We start from the raw sequence: 15,152 nt of genomic DNA on the forward strand, positions 1-15,152 counted from the left end.
AATTGATTGAAGAATCTAGAAAACGCTATGTAGGTCAAGTGATTGTGGAGGACATGTGTCAAGCTATGGCCGAAGACGCATTGGCTAGGGAAAGAGGAAGAATGTCTGGTTGGGAGTGCGCCACACGTCGAGACTTCTGAGGGTGATCCGGACCAATCAATCTAACCTGAACTGACAGCATTTGACCCAAACAGCCTGCCCACTACTTCGCCCCGATTCGATATCATAAATATGAAGGCTCCACGAGTTGCACCGTGAGCGCGACTGTTCCTCCAAAGATGAGTTTGCACTTGTGTGTGAACGACCTCTTGCATGTATGTAAGCATGTGATAGTGTTTGTCGTCAGATTTTTAGCTCATTCGACTATTTTTTGCTCCAATTTCAATATTGACCATATTATGACTTGAGTTAGGATCTTTCAAAAAAAATTGGGCTTCTAGTGATCGAAAAATTAAGCTTGGGAAGTCACCCTTCATCCATTTTAGTAGCCATTTGAATTTTCTTAAGTAATACTTGTACAAATTGCTAGGATGTGCTAGTATGCGAGCATATCTTACGTTAGGTGATTACAATGTTTAAGACTTTAGAAGGGAATTTTTGGATGAACATACAATGTATGTCATAAAAATTTACTAAAGTGCCTCAAGGATGAAAATTTAAGATGCATGCCAACTTTTATTGCTTTCCACTGTACTAGAATGAAGGTATGTGATATTGTCATCTGTGCTTCGGGTGATTGATGGATGTTATCTCTTCAATGAGATTATATGAATGCATTATATAGTTTTCTTAGTTCTAGGGGATTGTTTGTGTGTTCTCCCTAAAGAGCTTATTATCTCTACAGAGATAAGACTAGGGTGTTAGAGTTAAGTTGCTAGACGATGACTTAGGTTAAGACAGTTCTAGTAGATTGAGCACCTCAGGATCGTGAGCATCGATCAAAAGGTTTGGACCCTAGTGCTAAAAAATAAGAAAGACTTGAGGAGTTATAATAGAGTATCCTAGAGTCAAAAGTCTGCGCTGAGCTACCTAGTCGCTCTAGAAACCTAGTAGACCTCCTCGACACTCGAGGATGATCAATGTGAGTCTAGAATATATTTTTTGTGTTTTATGTGATCGATAGGAATATCTCCCTAACAAAGCATGCATGAGTGAATAAAATTAATATTAGGGCGCTAAAGCTATGGTTGTTTACATGTTGACTTAGGTTAGTATGTTTTAATAGACTAAGTATTTTAGGATTGTTAATGACGATCAAAGGGATAGACTTGAGTGCACCTAGATATTGGATTAATCCCATGGAGCTCGTCCTAAACATCTTGGAAACACGAGATGAGATTTAGCCCCTGAGAACCTACTAAATCTCCACGACAAGGATTATTATGAAAGCTTAACAAGCCTAATAGAAATTTAATGGTTTCACCGGAGTTTATACCTTATATTTCCTTCGATATGCCCTTAATGTTAGGAGCACTGCTTGGCCAAGCGGTAGGAATACTGGTACCTTCAAGTCATGCCTAGTCCGGTGAAAATGGTCAGGAATCTCCTGAACATAAACTTTATGTCGTAAACTCGTCCTAAGAGGGAGCATGGGATCATGTAGATAACATAGTAGTTGACCAACACATAAAAGTTTCTCCCCTAGATTTAGAGTGACTCTATGGTCGTGTGGAAGGGTTATCTGCTGAACTTCAATGGATGATATTTAAACCAACTAGATCTCATACTGTCCTATTAGATTTTATGAGGTACCACCACAACCAAGGGTACTAATCATTCACTACTTTTACTAAGCAAGATGACTAAGTCCAAGAACAAGAAAGTAGTTCACCCATAGATGATATTTGCGGCGACACTAGAAATGGGTGAATCTCCTTTAGACCAAGAGTAGACATGAAAACTGCTTGGAACTTTTAGACCTTCACAAAAGCTCAGATATCTAATGAGGCTTGAACTTCCCAAAGAGTCTAGAGAAAAACTTGTGACAATTTACTTAAATTAGAATGGGAGGAGAGCTTACAAGTAGACCATTTAGTGAGTAATTTTCTACTCACTCATTTCTATATTTATTCTTTTACAAGTGAGTGGTGCTAGTGGAGGTGGCATTATGCTTGAAACTCTATTGTCACAAATTAGTGTCAACCTGAGTGTTTGTTAGTCTATATTTTCTTTGGTGCTCATTCGAGGTGGCATTATGCGTGAAACTCTATTGTCACAAATTAGTGTCAACCCAGAGTGTTTGTTAGTCTGTATTTTCATAGGTGCTCATTCGAGGTGGCATTATGCGTGAAACTCTATTGTCACAAATTAGTATCAACCCAGAGTGTTTGTTAGTCTGTATTTTCATAGGTGCTCATTCGAGGTGGCATTATGCTTGAAACTCTATCGTCACAAATTAGTGTCAACCTAGAGTGTTTGTTAGTCTGTATTTTCATAGGTGCTCATTTGAACACATTTTTGTATCTGATTCCTTTTCTCCATTTGTAAATATCTTGAACACCACTTAGTAATGTTTTAGTTTTAAATTTTCACTATAGTATTGTATGACTTTCATTCACATAAAATTTTACCATATTTTTACCATTGTTTTTATTTGTTTACTTTTGCCTTTTTAGTTCCATTTGAAGCCTAAAACATTGAGTAATTATAAATAGAGATATAGCAATATTATGTTACAAATAGGATAATAGGGATATTTGAGAGTGACTCGGGATTCAAGCCATAGCACAAAATTTCTTAAAACTATACGATTTTTTCGATCTAAATAAAGTAGGTTTTACATGAAAAAGATTTGAGTCGGCTCGAAAAGAGTAGGCTTGTAGCATGCTCAACAAAAGAGCCCGACTTTCGAAACTCTTAGTCAAGTGGGAGACCTAACTTATGGGCTTTGAAAGGATAATGAAGTGAATAAAACAAAGAGTACACACATTTTAGGAACATTACTCATTCATTCAGCTGCTCATGAACTCACAGTTTTGGCAAACTAGTCATCTTCGTAGATCACTAGCAAGAAATCGTTTATTTTTTAATATCAATTATGAGGTCATGCTCATCATGAATACAAAGTAGCAAATAAGAACCTAGTCCCAACCTGTGATATCCTATATTTGTTGGGGAGGAGAACGAAACACTCTTTATAAGGGTGTGAAGACTTTTTCCTAGCAGACGCGTAATATAGAAGCCCATAAGGAAAAGCCTAAAAACCCTGAGAGGAAGCTCGAAAGGGAAAGTCCAAAGAGAACAGTATTTGGTGAAGTACCGGTTCTGTTGTGTAACTCTGAAAGACGCGTTTTAATAAAGCCTTGAGGAAAAACCTGAAAGGGAAAGTCCAAAGAAGACAATATCTGCTAGAGGCGGATGGGTCGATTACACAACCTGCCACTGAAAATGGCCCATATTCCAAAGCACATACCTAGTTAAGACAAATTGAGTATTCATCACACCAAAAATGGAATTCAAATGGTTTCCTATGTTAGTCTACTTTTTCATCTCTTTGATGCTCTGGTTTTTCTTTCTTTGTTGAATTCAAATCTTGTGAATAAGGTCTCCTTTAAGTGCAATGATAGGTTCAAGCTAGATTATCATAAACTCAATGTCATTTCCTCTATTTTTATTTGTGTGCTGTCTATGATCTAATGAAAATGGATAAAAGGCTCGTAGAATTGACACGAGAGAGTGAGGATGACTATATTTTTTGGAGCGAACTCCAAGTGAATATGAATTGTGTGGACATAGGTTATCCTTTAGAATGAAAGATAATTCTAAATTAGTTTTTCTATGAACAAGGAAGTAGGTAATGCAACTATGAATCTCATGTCGAGTTCGATCTTAGCATAGCATGAATGTTGGCAACATGCTTAATACATACAAGTTGGATAGGAAATAATGTTTTCAATAACGAATGGGTGACTAACGCGTCAGAACCTGCCTTTGGAAGGGAAACAATAACTCGAAATAACAGCTAATACCCTGTAAACTGAAGAACAAAAGGAGGAATCTACTCGATAAGGGGTTCACATCTGATTAGCTAGTTGGTGAGACAATATCTTTCTAAGATGATGGTTAGTAGTTGGTCTAAGAGTATGATCAACCACACTAAAACAATGAAGGTAGAAAACCTACCGGTCGTGAACTTCTTTTCTCAAAGAAGAGGCAATGTATCTAGAAAATAAGTAATGATTAAGAGTGTGCTAGCAGTTACAATAATAGGGATAGATGATATTTTTAGTGGGCGTAAAGTGCATGCAGGTGGCTCTTTATGTCTGTTGTCAAATCCCAAGGTCCAACCCTCGACAAACGGTGGAACTACCAAGCCGGAGTATAATAGGGATAGATGATATTTTTAGTGGGCAATGAGATATGCCGTGATCGAAAAGACTACTAATGGTGAAAGTACTCTGTTGGGCCAACAATGACACGAACAGACAACGGGTATGAGAATGAATTAGATTAGATACCTTAGTAGTTCTAGCCATGAATTCTTTCATTTGAAATGCAAAAATAAATGTGTTCATACCTGATCTATGCGTTCTAAAATGTAGGCATCTTCTTGAAGTATTGAATACAAAGAGTTGATATCTCCCGAACATGCAACTTCCGTCAACCTTTGGTTCATTTTTCTTTTAAGAAAACTGCAGCCTGCGACTGTTTGTTATTGTATATTAAATTTGTATCAAATCGAGAGATAGTTCATTGATAACCAATAGTGTTTGTATTAAATAATGAATCCAACTCAATCCAACTATAAATTTTCGTTCGTAAAATATCTATTTATTTTTAAATATTTAAATGAAATTTGCAACTCAATTTTAATTTATATTTTGAAATATTACCTTCTAAATAATTAAAAAAAATTATTTTTAAGAGCACCCGTTGAATAAATAATTAAAAATAAATATGAAATTAACTAAAACAAAATAAGTATAGGTATATATAATTGTATAGTACCCGAAAATGTATATTTTTTAAATTAAAAATAAATTCGGGTTGGTTCATAACTCAATTTATCTATTTTATGGGAACCCATCAATAAACCCAATTTATCAATTTGTATTTATTTGAATCCAACCCTCGAAATTTAGATGAGTTCATAACTCAACCCAAATTAGGTTGAGATGGATTTATCAGATTTTTGGAATTATCGAATTTTTTTAACACTCCTAATTTCTAGACTTAATGGAAAGGGTTCGAGAGTAATATTAAATTTAGAGATGAGAAAAAGATAAGAGTATAAAAACGTTGTAACTTAAATATATATTAAATCTCGAATCAAAAACAAAATATTGTCGTTCATCCCACCAACTAACAACAAAACAAAGTATATCAAATCCGAGACTGATATTAGACTTACCGATGAGATTGATTAGGAAGTGTTGTGACCGATGAAGAGACGAATGGACTGCGTGGTCGAAAACTTGAAAAACAAATGGTTGACGTGATGAATAACTTGAATTCAATTTCGGGGAGACTTATCATTGATGTTGTTGGGAGCTAAGGAATTCAAGATTATATAATTCCATTAACGACATGGACGGTGGAAGGCATTGACGAACTTGATTTGAATTGTTGAACTTAATTACATGTCCCTTTCCACACACTTTCTTCCCAATTTCTTTCTCATTACTTTCTCTCTCCAAAACAAAAATGTTGAACATTAGAACAACTATTTGTAACACTCCGAGCTCAACACGTATGGAAGTTTCAATTTTTTTTTTAATTCCATTGTACTCGAGGCCGAAATTTAAATTATGTTTCTAGAAACTCGAGAGAAATATAAAAAAAAAAGAGTGAAAAAAGAAAAGAAAAAGTAAAAGTCAACCAAGAATCGTAATCTTATTAGAAAACAAAAGGAGAAAGAAAAGGAACGAAAGTCATTTTACGACCAAAGTTCCTTAGAAGCTTTAATAAATTTAATCTAGACTCTTGGATCATCAAAAAAAAATCATTATGACTTCTAGCCTAAGTTATTCTTTAGATCCATGAGTTTCATAATGATTTATGTCTCGAAATTAGACAAAAATATTTTAAGGAGAAATTTCACATAACTTTCATGAAGAAATCTGAAAGCAAAATTTAACGAAGTCGGAGTTCTGCCCCGCATCAAACCTAGCTCCTTGATGTTGGTGATTGCAAGCACACGTGGGTTACCCCAGTCACACATGATAGGCCTATAAATGTGGATTTTTCATGCTGGTTTGTTTAACTTGAATTAGGACCTACTAGAGAAATTTAAGAAATTTAGAGCTCCTAGTAATCCAGAAAAGACAACTTAGGAAGACATATATTATTCAAGTAATCTTTCGTCTCCCCTCGAGCAATACTTGTAGGAAATGCTAGGATGATCAAGCATGCTATCGTATCCTGTCTTAGGTGGATAGAATAAACATGAATAGGGCATCAACGAGTAGGTTAGTTCATAATGTCGTGTATATTGTAGAAAATTATAGAAATACCCCTAGGATGAGATTTCATGGTGCATGCTATTATAATGTTTAGCACTGTACTAGAAAGGAGAATGAGATACTGTGATATGCACTTTAGGTGATTGATGGACATTATCTCCTTGTTGATCATGCATGAATACATAAGAATGCATGTTTGAATCGTGATAAGATTAGGACACTAAAATTAGGCCGCCAAATGATGACCTAGGTCAGGATACCTCGAGTAAACTGGGTACCTTAGGATTGTGAGGGGTGATTGGGGGTCTAGACCCTAATGCTCCTAGACTATAAAAGCTTCAAGGAGTTGGAATAGAGAGTCATAGAGACGAGAGTCCGTGTTTTAAGCCGCCTAAACTCTCTAGTAATCTAGTAAACCACTATGGGGCCTAGGGAAGACTAAGGTGGCTCTTCTGAACAGGGCCATTTTGTTGTAAACCTATCCTGAGAGGGGCCGTGGGACCACACAAGTGGACGTAGAAGCTAACTGGCACATAGGGTTGCTCCCCTAAACTTAGAGTGTAACACCTGGGTCCAAACAAGGACATTTTTCAATTTTTGGTGCTCGAGATGGTAGGATTAGGCACATGGATGTAGGATTAGGAACCCATTATTTGGAAAGTTTGTTGTAAATGGTTTAGCATGGACATGGGAGATTTTGGTGCTCGAGAGAACTCAGATGGATGGATTTTTGGGACACCCGATGAGATGATCGACACATGGATCATTTCTCAAAGGATGTGTCCGAGCAAACAAAGATGGCTAATTGAGTGACGTCGCAATCCTAAATACCAAGTAGACTTGAAATAGTTGAGGCAAGTAAATGATTAGTGGTTGCACCTCAAATTACCTCAAATTTCCTATGTGATAATACTCAATATGGACCCAGTCATGGCTCCAGAACCAAGAAAAAGTAAATGAGTAGCTAAGGCTTACAAGCTCATCATATAGATATTCTAGAACACGTACCATCTATTCAAAGCATTCAAATGGGCATACATAGATTTTCAAACCCTTTTAGGGAGAACTAAGATATAGATCATGCTCATTCATCATAAAAATAATCATACATGTCATGCCAGTGTCTTCATAAAATGAACAAATAAATAAGGGTCACAATTTTCACGGCGGAGGTACTAAATCATACAGTCGGGCTAAACCATTTCATCATTCAAGTTCCTAAAGAACGTGATACTTGAGTACCAACAAAGTTTATCCTAGGGCTCCATATCCTTCCTTAAGCTTTCTTTCCTTTATTTCTTTTCCTGAAGTCTTTTTCCTTTCTTTAAACTCTTCTTTAACACTTTCCTAAATTTTGGGTATTACAATCCCCCTCTTGCTCAAAGCTTTCTTTTTTTCAAGGAGAATATTGTTGGATATGTCCCGAAACGAATAACTTAAAGAACAAAGATCTTTTGAATAGAAGAATCTTAATCCTGCGGCTTATTATTTATAGCTTGGTCAACGGTTATATCCGGTAAAGCTATATTTGGTAAAGCTATATTTGGTAAAGCTATATCCGGTAAAGCTATATATGGTCAATAGCTATATATAGTAGATGGTTAAATCTGGTAAAGCTATATATAGTAAACTGAACTATATATATCCCGTACGATAGAGGTTTGAAAATGTACTTTCTATTCTCTGTAATTCTCTCTTACTGTACATACATGAAGTCATGAATAAAAAAAATCTTTTTAGCCAGAGTTCTCCTAGCACTTTTCTCTATCCTGTTCTTTGTGTTCATCTAGATCGAGCGTGTGCGTTGTTGTGCGATCCTAACAACTGGTATCAGAGCTAGGCAAAAATCACCACGATCTGTGAAGATGAAAAGTTCAAAGATTGGAATTAAGAAGTTCGATGGATTCGATTTCGGTTTCTAGAAGATGTAGATTGAAGATTATCTGTACCAGAAAGATCTTCACGAACCCCTGTTGGGAGTGATGCAGGATACCATGACCACAGAACAGTGGAAGCTCAAGGATCGACAAGCCTTGGGGCTGATCCGGTTGACGCTATCCAGAAACGTGGCGTTTAACATTATCAAGGAGAAGACAACGTCAGATCTATTGAAGGCGCTATCAAATATGTATAAAAAACCATCGACTATGAACAAGGTGTATTTGATGCGGAGGCGAGCACCGCAAGCTGACCGGCGTTGATGCTGCTCGCCCCCTCTCGCCCGATCACAGGTTCTCATGCTGCTCGCCACCCATCGCCGGTTCTTTTGTTCTCACCCATCGCCACATCAAATACACCTTGTTCATAGCCGATGGTTTTTCGTACATATTCGACAGCGCCTTCATCAGATCTGACGTTGTCTTCTCCTTGATGATGTTAAACGCCACGTTTCTGGATAGCATCAACCGGATCATCCCTAAGACTTTTTGATCCTTGAGCTTCCACTGCTCCGTGGTCATGGTATCCGGCATCACTCCCAACAGGGGTTCGTGAAGATCTTTCTGGAACAGATAATCTTCAATCTGCATCTTCTAGAAATTGAAATCGGATCCATCGAACTTCTCAATTCCAATCTTTGAACTTTCCATCTTCACAGATCGTGGCGACTTCAACCTAGCTCTGATACCAGTTGTTAGGATCGCACAACAACGCACACGCTCGATCTAGATGAACACANTGTTAGGATCGCACAACAACGCACACAGTCGATCTAGATGAACACAAAGAATAGGAGAGAGAAAATGCAAGGAGAAATCTGGCTAAAGGATTTATATATCGATGACTTCAAGTATGTACAGTAAGAGAGAATACAGAGAATACAGAGAATAGAAAGTACGTTTTCAAAGTTCTACCGATATATATATATATATATAGTTCAGTTTACTATATATAGCTTTACCAGATTTAGCCATCTACTATATATAGCTATTTACCATATATAGCTTTACCGGATTTAGCTTTACCATATATAGCTTTACTATATATAGCTTTACCAAATATAGCTTTACCGGATATAACCGTTGAACAAGTTATAAATAAGCAGTAGGCTCCATAACCTAACAGAGGAGACACTCAATCAAGCGCTTCAAACCCAAGCATCAATAAAAGATAAAAAGGTACTCTACTCTCAAAATATTGAAGGTCGAGGAAGTCGCGGGAATGGTCGAGGTGGTCAAGACAGCACAAATGAAGGAAGTTATAAGAAGAAGAGACAGTCGAGCCAAGCAAATTAGCGTGGAAGAGGATGCAATCAAGGACGCAGTCAAGGATATTATTCCAACATCCAGTGTTATAAATGTCAAAAATATGGCCACTATGCGAATATTTGTACATCCAGGGTCATTTTGCAAGAGATTATCGAGCCGAGGAAAAGGTGGAAGAAACGATCAACCTATTTTTGGATGACGCAACAAACGGAGGCATTCTCTTGATGACCCAAAATGAAGAGCTGAAAAAAAAGAACACAGTGGCGCAAAAGTTGATGGCGGTAGTCGTGAGGCGGTGGAGACTATTGGAAATGAGGTGATATGCAACGGATTTGGCGAAATCTTGATAGCAGAGACGAGAAAATCGAAGAAAGATGAACAACCGGATAATAGAGAGCCCAAGCTCGACGAGAGAGAGCTCCAATGGCGGGAAAGAAAATTTTAGGAAGAAAGAAGAAAGAGGATAAAAGTGGAAGAGAAAATGGAAGAAGAAAAGAAGACTTAGAAATGAAGATTGAAAGGTTAGAGAAGGAAGTAGCTGAGATGAGTGAGAGTTCTTTCTATCTCAAACAGGAGAAGGAAGAGAATAGGAAGGTAATCTCTGAGCTTGTTAATGGAGATTGATGTTCTAGTGAACGAGCTAGTAAGGGAGGAGAAAGATATAGAGATGCTAACTCAACAGAGAGATTCACTCGACGTGAATCTGAATCGGGTTCAATAGGAGGCAGTGAATTTACGACACACGATTGAGATAATCACTCATGATAAAGTCGCAATGGAGGAAGCAAAAATGGAAGTGAAAAAGGTCGTTGTGGACTTGTGAAGGGAATTGAGTAAACTAAAAGAAGCTATGACGTGTGAGTCAAGCGTGGCTGAGAACGGGAGAAATGAGGAGTTTGTGTCTCAAATGGGCTGTTCTCGAGAAGCTCCAAATGAAGTCTCGTCAGAAAAGGACAAGCTTAGTTTGCCGCTCAAGGACAAGGAGAGAAAATTGAAGAAACCACGACTGAGCTCGAAAAAATGAAAACGACGCTGATGAAATCGTTGAATATAGCATCTAAGTTTATGAGAGAGTTTTATTGAAATAAATTTAAATGACGAAGATTAGTTCTGTCTCAAATAAAAAGATAATTTTTAGTTAATTTGAGTGGGTTTTGAAATTTAGTCATAAAGGAAAAGAACAAAGCAAGGAAAAATGAAAGGCCAAGATTTATTTTAGGGAATGGTAGGTTTTATGAGATAGCCATATTTAGTGTCCAGAAAGCTTATAAATATGTTTGTTTTCCATTGTAAGAGCAAGAACAGAGAGCAAGAGAAAAANGAAGTAGCTGAGATGAGTGAGAGTTCTTTCTATCTCAAACAGGAGAAGGAAGAGAATAGGAAGGTAATCTCTGAGCTTGTTAATGGAGATTGATGTTCTAGTGAACGAGCTAGTAAGGGAGGAGAAAGATATAGAGATGCTAACTCAACAGAGAGATTCACTCGACGTGAATCTGAATCGGGTTCAATAGGAGGCAGTGAATTTACGACACACGATTGAGATAATCACTCATGATAAAGTCGCAATGGAGGAAGCAAAAATGGAAGTGAAAAAGGTCGTTGTGGACTTGTGAAGGGAATTGAGTAAACTAAAAGAAGCTATGACGTGTGAGTCAAGCGTGGCTGAGAACGGGAGAAATGAGGAGTTTGTGTCTCAAATGGGCTGTTCTCGAGAAGCTCCAAATGAAGTCTCGTCAGAAAAGGACAAGCTTAGTTTGCCGCTCAAGGACAAGGAGAGAAAATTGAAGAAACCACGACTGAGCTCGAAAAAATGAAAACGACGCTGATGAAATCGTTGAATATAGCATCTAAGTTTATGAGAGAGTTTTATTGAAATAAATTTAAATGACGAAGATTAGTTCTGTCTCAAATAAAAAGATAATTTTTAGTTAATTTGAGTGGGTTTTGAAATTTAGTCATAAAGGAAAAGAACAAAGCAAGGAAAAATGAAAGGCCAAGATTTATTTTAGGGAATGGTAGGTTTTATGAGATAGCCATATTTAGTGTCCAGAAAGCTTATAAATATGTTTGTTTTCCATTGTAAGAGCAAGAACAGAGAGCAAGAGAAAANAGGAAGGTAATCTCTGAGCTTGTTAATGGAGATTGATGTTCTAGTGAACGAGCTAGTAAGGGAGGAGAAAGATATAGAGATGCTAACTCAACAGAGAGATTCACTCGACGTGAATCTGAATCGGGTTCAATAGGAGGCAGTGAATTTACGACACACGATTGAGATAATCACTCATGATAAAGTCGCAATGGAGGAAGCAAAAATGGAAGTGAAAAAGGTCGTTGTGGACTTGTGAAGGGAATTGAGTAAACTAAAAGAAGCTATGACGTGTGAGTCAAGCGTGGCTGAGAACGGGAGAAATGAGGAGTTTGTGTCTCAAATGGGCTGTTCTCGAGAAGCTCCAAATGAAGTCTCGTCAGAAAAGGACAAGCTTAGTTTGCCGCTCAAGGACAAGGAGAGAAAATTGAAGAAACCACGACTGAGCTCGAAAAAATGAAAACGACGCTGATGAAATCGTTGAATATAGCATCTAAGTTTATGAGAGAGTTTTATTGAAATAAATTTAAATGACGAAGATTAGTTCTGTCTCAAATAAAAAGATAATTTTTAGTTAATTTGAGTGGGTTTTGAAATTTAGTCATAAAGGAAAAGAACAAAGCAAGGAAAAATGAAAGGCCAAGATTTATTTTAGGGAATGGTAGGTTTTATGAGATAGCCATATTTAGTGTCCAGAAAGCTTATAAATATGTTTGTTTTCCATTGTAAGAGCAAGAACAGAGAGCAAGAGAAAAAGAAAAAAGGTGAGTTAAAGAAGTATAGTGCAATAGAAAAGAGTTGTTAAAAGACTTGTTAGTGTTCTTTGTCTCCTTGTCTCTCCCTTCTCGACATCTCATTCACAAGTACGCGAGTAGTACTTTAAGAAACTAGTATCGGAGCGTTCGATTGTTAGTGAGTGTAAGATTACTTCACAGATTCGTGAGTGTTATTTTAACAAATTGGTATCAGAGCGAGTTTTGTTTCAACATTACACTCCCCTCATTTTCGCTCTTTATTGTTGTAACTTCTCCTCCGATGACTTTGTAGGGTGACGACATTTNCACACGATTGAGATAATCACTCATGATAAAGTCGCAATGGAGGAAGCAAAAATGGAAGTGAAAAAGGTCGTTGTGGACTTGTGAAGGGAATTGAGTAAACTAAAAGAAGCTATGACGTGTGAGTCAAGCGTGGCTGAGAACGGGAGAAATGAGGAGTTTGTGTCTCAAATGGGCTGTTCTCGAGAAGCTCCAAATGAAGTCTCGTCAGAAAAGGACAAGCTTAGTTTGCCGCTCAAGGACAAGGAGAGAAAATTGAAGAAACCACGACTGAGCTCGAAAAAATGAAAACGACGCTGATGAAATCGTTGAATATAGCATCTAAGTTTATGAGAGAGTTTTATTGAAATAAATTTAAATGACGAAGATTAGTTCTGTCTCAAATAAAAAGATAATTTTTAGTTAATTTGAGTGGGTTTTGAAATTTAGTCATAAAGGAAAAGAACAAAGCAAGGAAAAATGAAAGGCCAAGATTTATTTTAGGGAATGGTAGGTTTTATGAGATAGCCATATTTAGTGTCCAGAAAGCTTATAAATATGTTTGTTTTCCATTGTAAGAGCAAGAACAGAGAGCAAGAGAAAAAGAAAAAAGGTGAGTTAAAGAAGTATAGTGCAATAGAAAAGAGTTGTTAAAAGACTTGTTAGTGTTCTTTGTCTCCTTGTCTCTCCCTTCTCGACATCTCATTCACAAGTACGCGAGTAGTACTTTAAGAAACTAGTATCGGAGCGTTCGATTGTTAGTGAGTGTAAGATTACTTCACAGATTCGTGAGTGTTATTTTAACAAATTGGTATCAGAGCGAGTTTTGTTTCAACATTACACTCCCCTCATTTTCGCTCTTTATTGTTGTAACTTCTCCTCCGATGACTTTGTAGGGTGACGACATTTGTTTCGACGTCCGCGCTCTGATACCAAATGTTGGATATGGCCCACGATTGAAATATGTCGAAACAAATAAAAGAACAACGAGGGAGAGATCTTTTTAATAGAAAAACCTTAAACATTTCGCTTTTCAATTCTATTTATGGTTGCTTTTCAATTCTATTTATTGTTGTGTTGTTGCGTAAAAACCATACATCTCAACTACCAACTCTCTGTAAACCATTTTTCTAAACTTATTTAAATCAATAACTTCGGGGAATTCAAGCTCCATGTGAGAAGAACACTTCAAATTTTGATTTGATAAGGCATGCATCCAAGGGTTTGAAGAAAAGCAATCACACTGCAGAATATATGTACATAACAAAAACAAGCTTACTTGAATGAAGGTTACACCCTTTTGAGTACAAGCCAAATGATGAAGGTCATCAACCACAACATTTTGAGTACTACGAAATCAAACAATACCCTCAACATATTTTTGTTATCCAATCCCTCCAACATGAGGAAAATTCATATTCAAATGCAAACATAGCGCGTTAAAGTATTTGTAGTGGAATTATTTATTTTTTTAATCTAATTAAGCTCTAACATTGCGACCAAAGTTCACACTTATTAGAGTCAATTCTTTCTCCATGCTAATGCTGCGCATGAAGAGACCACCATGTTTCCTAAGCTTCTTTAGCGGAAGATCTCCCTTCATTTTCTGTCGAATCAACCCAATTTTGGACCAAGTAAGCCCAAAAATCATTGCAAAATGTGTAGCAAATCAGCAAAGGGAGAACCAAATGGAGAGCATAGCCAATCCCATAAGGAAGATGAACACAAATCTCTATCATTAAAGCAACAAATGCCAAAGTATTGAAATATGGCATTCCGATCCTCTTTAGACATGTAACGACTCTTTTACCTCTTTGTCTTCCACACGACCATGTTCTTTCATTATGTCTTCTACTGTCTTGCCTTCCAAATTCTTTGCTTTGATATCCACCAAGTTCATGAAAAGCTTCACCATCTGCACCAAAGACAAGCTTTTCTTCATATGGTCATACACAAAGTGTTAAAAATAACCTCTAATACTGACCTCATTTTTGTTTCCAAGGGCCGCAAGATGCATGGCATTGTTTCCTTCGTCATTACACCAATCAAGTATTGAGGCCATGCAAGTTTGTTGGATCCATTTTAGCAAGATTTTAACCGATTCAATATCTTCACTTTTAACCGCAATATGTAGAGCAGACTCATTAAGATTGGTCAATTCTTTAATTGATTTTGGGCATGAAGTTAGAAACTTTGCCAATATATCAACCATGCCTCCCGNTTTTATCTTGAATACTTTGAATCATATCTCAATACTCCCCCTTGTTAGATAAAACCTGAGTATTCACACGATTACATTAATTCTCCGTTTGACCATTTGACAAACACGTCGAATGGATTAACGAAGTTTTAGACGGCAATTTTGTAGGAAGTGACACAGATTCAGTTGGGCACTCTCCAGCCAGGATAGGTTATATTTAAA

At 37.0% G+C, this 15,152-nt stretch overlaps 1 protein-coding gene across 1 annotated transcript; it reads right to left on the bottom strand.

Moving 5' to 3' along the window:
• Window positions 1-14,014: 14,014 nt before the first annotated feature.
• Window positions 14,015-14,934, bottom strand: LOC111811166. The gene is made up of 3 exons (XM_023697915.1): window positions 14,715-14,934; window positions 14,541-14,645; window positions 14,015-14,336 (listed from the first exon to the last, which is right to left on the bottom strand). Exons 1-3 carry the CDS (start codon window positions 14,790-14,792, stop codon window positions 14,211-14,213), a joined length of 309 nt encoding a protein of 102 aa, XP_023553683.1. The 5' UTR covers window positions 14,793-14,934; the 3' UTR covers window positions 14,015-14,210.
• Between the last annotated feature and the right edge of the window lie 218 nt (window positions 14,935-15,152).

Source organism: Cucurbita pepo, chromosome LG15, assembly GCF_002806865.2.
Source record: "Cucurbita pepo subsp. pepo cultivar mu-cu-16 chromosome LG15, ASM280686v2, whole genome shotgun sequence".
In the NCBI taxonomy this organism is placed as follows: domain Eukaryota; kingdom Viridiplantae; phylum Streptophyta; class Magnoliopsida; order Cucurbitales; family Cucurbitaceae; genus Cucurbita; species Cucurbita pepo.

Coding starts and splice junctions, on each gene's coding strand:
- LOC111811166 (XM_023697915.1), bottom strand. CDS start 14,792: ATGGCCTCAATACTTGATTGGTGTAATGACGAAGGAAACAATGCCATG. Junction 14,646..14,714: donor CCCTTGGAAACAAAAATGAG/GTCAGTATTAGA, acceptor TCTTTGGTGCAG/ATGGTGAAGCTTTTCATGAA. Junction 14,337..14,540: donor GTCGTGTGGAAGACAAAGAG/GTAAAAGAGTCG, acceptor TTGATTCGACAG/AAAATGAAGGGAGATCTTCC.